The 4,663-nt window shown below is 44.8% G+C and overlaps 1 protein-coding gene across 1 annotated transcript; it reads left to right on the forward strand.

Moving 5' to 3' along the window:
• The first annotated feature begins 136 nt into the window (after nucleotides 1–136).
• On the forward strand, nucleotides 137–3,892 carry TPT1 (tumor protein, translationally-controlled 1). Its single transcript, XM_080720011.1, has 6 exons — nucleotides 137–272; nucleotides 524–597; nucleotides 1,097–1,287; nucleotides 1,638–1,743; nucleotides 2,437–2,553; nucleotides 3,445–3,892. Exons 1-6 carry the CDS (start codon nucleotides 245–247, stop codon nucleotides 3,445–3,447), a joined length of 519 nt encoding a protein of 172 aa, XP_080576137.1. The 5' UTR covers nucleotides 137–244; the 3' UTR covers nucleotides 3,448–3,892.
• Nucleotides 3,893–4,663: the final 771 nt, after the last annotated feature.

Raw genomic sequence — 4,663 nt, forward strand, 5'->3', positions numbered from 1 at the left:
GTCCCCGGATGCTCGCCCCCGCCCCGCACGCTCTGCGTGCCACGTCACCGCTGGCGGCGCTTCCGGAGGCGCAGCGGGCGATGACGTCAGGGACGTGCCCTCTATATGAGGTTGGGGAGCGGCTGAGTCGGCCTTTTCCGCCCGCTCCCCCCTCCCCCCAGCGCCGCTCCGGCTGCACCGCGCTCGCTCCGGGCTCCGGCTCCTGCTCAGCCAGCGCCGCCGCCGCCGCCCTCCAGCCGCCACCATGATCATCTACCGGGACCTCATCAGCCGTAAGTGCCCGCTGCAGCACCGCACTGCCGCTCTCGGGCTGCGGCGGGGCCGGGGCGGCGCTGCCGGGCCCGGGGCCTCGGGGCGCCGGCGGCCTTTCCGGGGCGGGGAGGGGGCGCCGCTCGGCCGCGCGCCGGTCCCGAGCGCCGGGGCGGGGCGGGGGCCGCGTGCGCTCGGCGGCCGGGCGGGAAATGGCGGCGCGGGCCTCGGGCTTCCGGCGCACGGTAACCCCCGGCTTTCTGTCCCCGCGCAGACGATGAGATGTTTTCCGACATCTACAAGATCCGGGAGGTCGCGGACGGGCTGTGCCTGGAGGTGGAGGGCAAGGTGAGTCTGCGGCCCCCGCGGCGGCTCCGGTTTCCGCAGCTCCCCCCGAGGTTGTGCAATCCTCCCTGCCGCCTCTTGGCGGAGGAGACGCTTTTTTTCCGGGCTCGAGTTTTTCTAGAAAAGTGGAGGCGGAGCTGAGCCTGGAAATAAGTCCGCCGCCCGGCGCCCATCCTCCTTCCGCGCGGTGCCGGACTTGTGTTGGGTTTGGGAACAAAAGTCCCAGGCTCTTGGACTTTGGCTCAGTTCCCACCTAACTCGTGGTAACCCTGTAACTGGGAACACCTTCCACGTACTTGGAGTGACTTCATTTTTAGTTGTGGCCTGCAATTAGTTCTTGTTGTATTCTAGGAAAACAGAAGTTTTTCCCCCAATAATAGTGCTTTTGTGGTTTTTAGCAAGAAGCAGGAGTGTTTGACCAAAAAGTTGTGCTAATTGCTAGTGGATAAAAGTGTTTTGACGAGTTCTTTCTTTGAAACAAAACTACTTTCCCTTGCTGCAGATGGTCAGTAGGACAGAGGGTAACATTGATGACTCGCTCATTGGTGGAAATGCCTCCGCCGAAGGCCCTGAGGGCGAAGGGACCGAAAGCACAGTAGTCACTGGTGTGGACATCGTCATGAACCACCACTTGCAGGAAACCAGTTTCACAAAGGAAGCCTATAAGAAGTACATCAAAGATTACATGAAGTCGTAAGTGATTTTGACAATGCCTAGTTGATGTGTAGGATCTTAGAGGTTTGAAGTGTTGGGTGGCTTTAGTTTCTCAGCGTTAGACCCACCTCTGAAAGGCTTTATTGATGAGTTTAATTTTCACAATAGGAGAGTTTTTGAAATCAAGTATTTGAAATTATAAACATTTCTTAAAAGATTTCCTTTGTGAGCTAGTAATATCTTAATAGTACACGTCATTTTGCTCATTGACAGCTGGCTCTTGCTTGATGACAGCTGGCTACAAAGTGATATTTTTAGTTGTGGCTTGGATTTTTTTAACTTGCTCAGAATTCAATACTTCTAACAATCTCTTCACAATACTGTTTTAGAATCAAAGGCAAACTTGAAGAACAGAGACCAGAAAGAGTAAAACCTTTTATGACTGGGGCAGCAGAACAAATCAAGCACATCCTTGCTAATTTCAAAAACTACCAGGTAAATAACATTTGAATCAAACTGTACAACCAGTTTTAACTACAAGAAGAAAAGATTAATTTATTAATCGTCCTGTAATTGTGGCTTTGGGTCATTTAAATATTTAGCTTCATAGTTTCAACTGGTATTCCAGATATAAAAAAAAAATAGCCTTCTATGTCTGTGTTTCCAGGTTTTTCTGATTAAAAAGTCCTTGAGCCCCACTGACTTCTCAGATGATGTTTCTCAGTTCTTCCTCTCTGGGACTGCCTCTTAACCTCCTGAGTGTTCCTATTTCACCACTGGTGCTCCTTTCGGATGCATCTGGACTTGTCAGTCTGTTGAGCCCCTTACCTCTAAGATTTTTTATTGAAGAATACTCTGCAGTGTGCATCTCTTGGGCTATACCCGATATGACATACTTGAGTTGTTATTAGCCTAGTGTTCCTGGTACTTGACTAATCAGGTGGCATGTAGGCTAGTTTGGAATTGTATATGTAGGGTTGAGATCTAGTGAAAGCCTAAAATGTTTCTAGGTTGTTCTGTAGTATTTTGATCATTATTGGTGCTTTTAATCAGAGACTGTTAATAACGCTTGGGCATCAGAACTATTGTTGAAATCTCTTGATTTTTGTGGTGTTGAGTCATTGTTGTGTTGTACATTGATGTGTATTTTATATGTAATCTAATTCTGGATATGTGTTGTTTCCCTAGTTTTTTATTGGTGAAAACATGAATCCAGATGGCATGGTTGCTCTCCTGGACTACCGTGAGGATGGTGTGACTCCATTTATGATTTTCTTTAAGGATGGTTTAGAAATGGAGAAATGTGTAAGTATAAGGAAATAGGTTGAAATCAGTAATGTAAAAGTTAAGAGATAGTTTAGGTATGATTTTCATTGTTTCCTGTCACTGAGATAGAATGGATTCTATAGCAGTACTTTAAAAAATGTGAGTGGGATTTTTTTTTTTCTTTGTTGGATCTAAGGATTGTTGCACATGTAAAAGTTTTTTGTATACAAAGGCTTCAAATCTTGGTTATATACAGAAAACTGGATGGTACTGTACAGCACAGTTTAAACTGGAGATCAGGGACAGCATCCTACATTTATCTTCCCTATTAGTAAATGGCCTCAGTTTCATTACATATTCATTTTGCCACATATATGCACGAGTACTAGAATTTTAACTTTGTTTTACAAATAATGGGCAGCTATCATTGAAAGCCACATGACAATGAATAGCTAGAACTAAAGTGAATTTAGTAAGAGTGAGAAAATGAATGTTCGCTGTGCAAGAAGCTGCAGGTTATATAGAAACAAAGGTATTTGTTATCCTAGCTTCCAGAGTTCCATAAATTAGGAGACAATTTAGAGATTATACTGAACTAAAACAGCAGTGGACAAATTAGGACAGTATGGAATGACTTGCTTACAGTGATTATTCAGGCAGTATCTTGAGTATTTTCAGTATATTGGTATAAGTAGGACTTGACGCAAAATGAGACTTCTTGAAATAGGGATGTTAGCATCCACTGATAGACCGTGAACAGTTTGCTCTTGTTCAATTGGTTTGCACTAGGATGCAAGAGAAAATAATCCCCGCGCTTTCTGTTCTGTCTTTGTGGCGGCCCAGATTGAATTGGGGAGTACATCTATAAGTTAAAATAATTTAGTGGTTTAATTGGGAAAAGTGTTGATGTACTCGTCCTTGTTTTTACAGTAACAAATCTGGCACTTACTTTGGATCTGTCGCCTGTCATCATAACTGGCTGCTGCTTGTCATCCACACAACACCAGGACTTAAGACAAATGGGACTGATGTCATCCTGAGCTCTTCATTTATTTTGACTGTGGTTTATTTGGAGTGGAGGCATTGTTTTTTAAGAAACATGTCGTGTAGGTTGTCTCAAAATAAAGTGCATTTAAACTCACTTGAGAGAAGGCCTCTTAGTTTAATATATATTTAAACTAAATTCATCCTGTAGTGTTCCTGGAGAAGCTAGAGCCTGGTCATAGATCACCGCTAGAAAGCTAAGGCTGTCTTCAGATAACTCCTGCAGTGAGGAAGGAACTACTTCTGGGACTGGAATATAAAAAGCAAGAATCAAAGTTTTAATTCTTACTCGCAATAAAGGGAGAGACCATGCTCAGCAGTGCCAACGTTAGAAGTGGACCTTGTACTTTTCATCACCTCCAGTGGAAGTAACTACTAACCTTGGAAAGGTTACCAAAAGAATAAAAAGTGACTAACTCAGTTGGAAGCAAAGTATTGTCTGAGCTTATTTAACACAAGTAGAACCAAGTCTTCTGGACTGAATGTCAAATTCCCTTTCCTGGTAACCAGAACGGGTTGGCAAATGGCCTGGCTTGCCACCTATTCTGTATAAGATGAGGTTGTAGGGCAAAGATCAAAATACCTCAAGGGAGTTTCGATTTGTTTACATTTTTTTTTTTTTTTTGTTTTGTTTTTTTGTGTGGTACTGGGGTTCCTGGAAGCCCTTCTTCCTCCGGGCTCCACTCCCAGACCTATTTTTATATTTTTATTTGGAAACAGGGTCTCCTAAGCCAGCGCGCGCGGCTGGCTTCGAACCTGCGCGATCCTCCTGTTTCTGCCTCCCAAGCGCGGGGATTACAAGCGTGCGCCACCACGCCCGGCTACATTTTGTTTTGATACATTACCATGCTCATTAGTGCATAGTTCAAAAGTGGCTCTTTACAAGGAAAGCAGTGTCCACTGCTTAAACTGGGCCTTCAAGTCCTAAAGTAGCCACATAGCCCCAGTTCCTACATCAAAAGTAAATGGAAAAATAACTTCCTATTGTCTGAAAAGGCTATGGAATGGAAATGTGTTTGAAAGACCTGGAGCAGTTATCTGCTAAGGATTTCATGATAGAAATAAGTGTCATTGTGTTTGCTAAGTGGCTGCCAAGATTGAGTGG

The sequence above is a fragment of the Muscardinus avellanarius genome (genome assembly GCF_963383645.1).
Source record: "Muscardinus avellanarius genome assembly, chromosome: 2".
Lineage (NCBI taxonomy): Eukaryota > Metazoa > Chordata > Mammalia > Rodentia > Gliridae > Muscardinus > Muscardinus avellanarius.

What these genes read in the sequence shown, in the direction of transcription:
- TPT1 (XM_080720011.1), top strand. Translation starts at nt 245, where the DNA reads ATGATCATCTACCGGGACCTCATCAGCC. An exon ending in GCCTGGAGGTGGAGGGCAAG is followed by an intron (nt 598 to 1,096) that starts GTGAGTCTGCGG and finishes CCCTTGCTGCAG; the next exon opens with ATGGTCAGTAGGACAGAGGG. An exon ending in CTAATTTCAAAAACTACCAG is followed by an intron (nt 1,744 to 2,436) that starts GTAAATAACATT and finishes TTGTTTCCCTAG; the next exon opens with TTTTTTATTGGTGAAAACAT.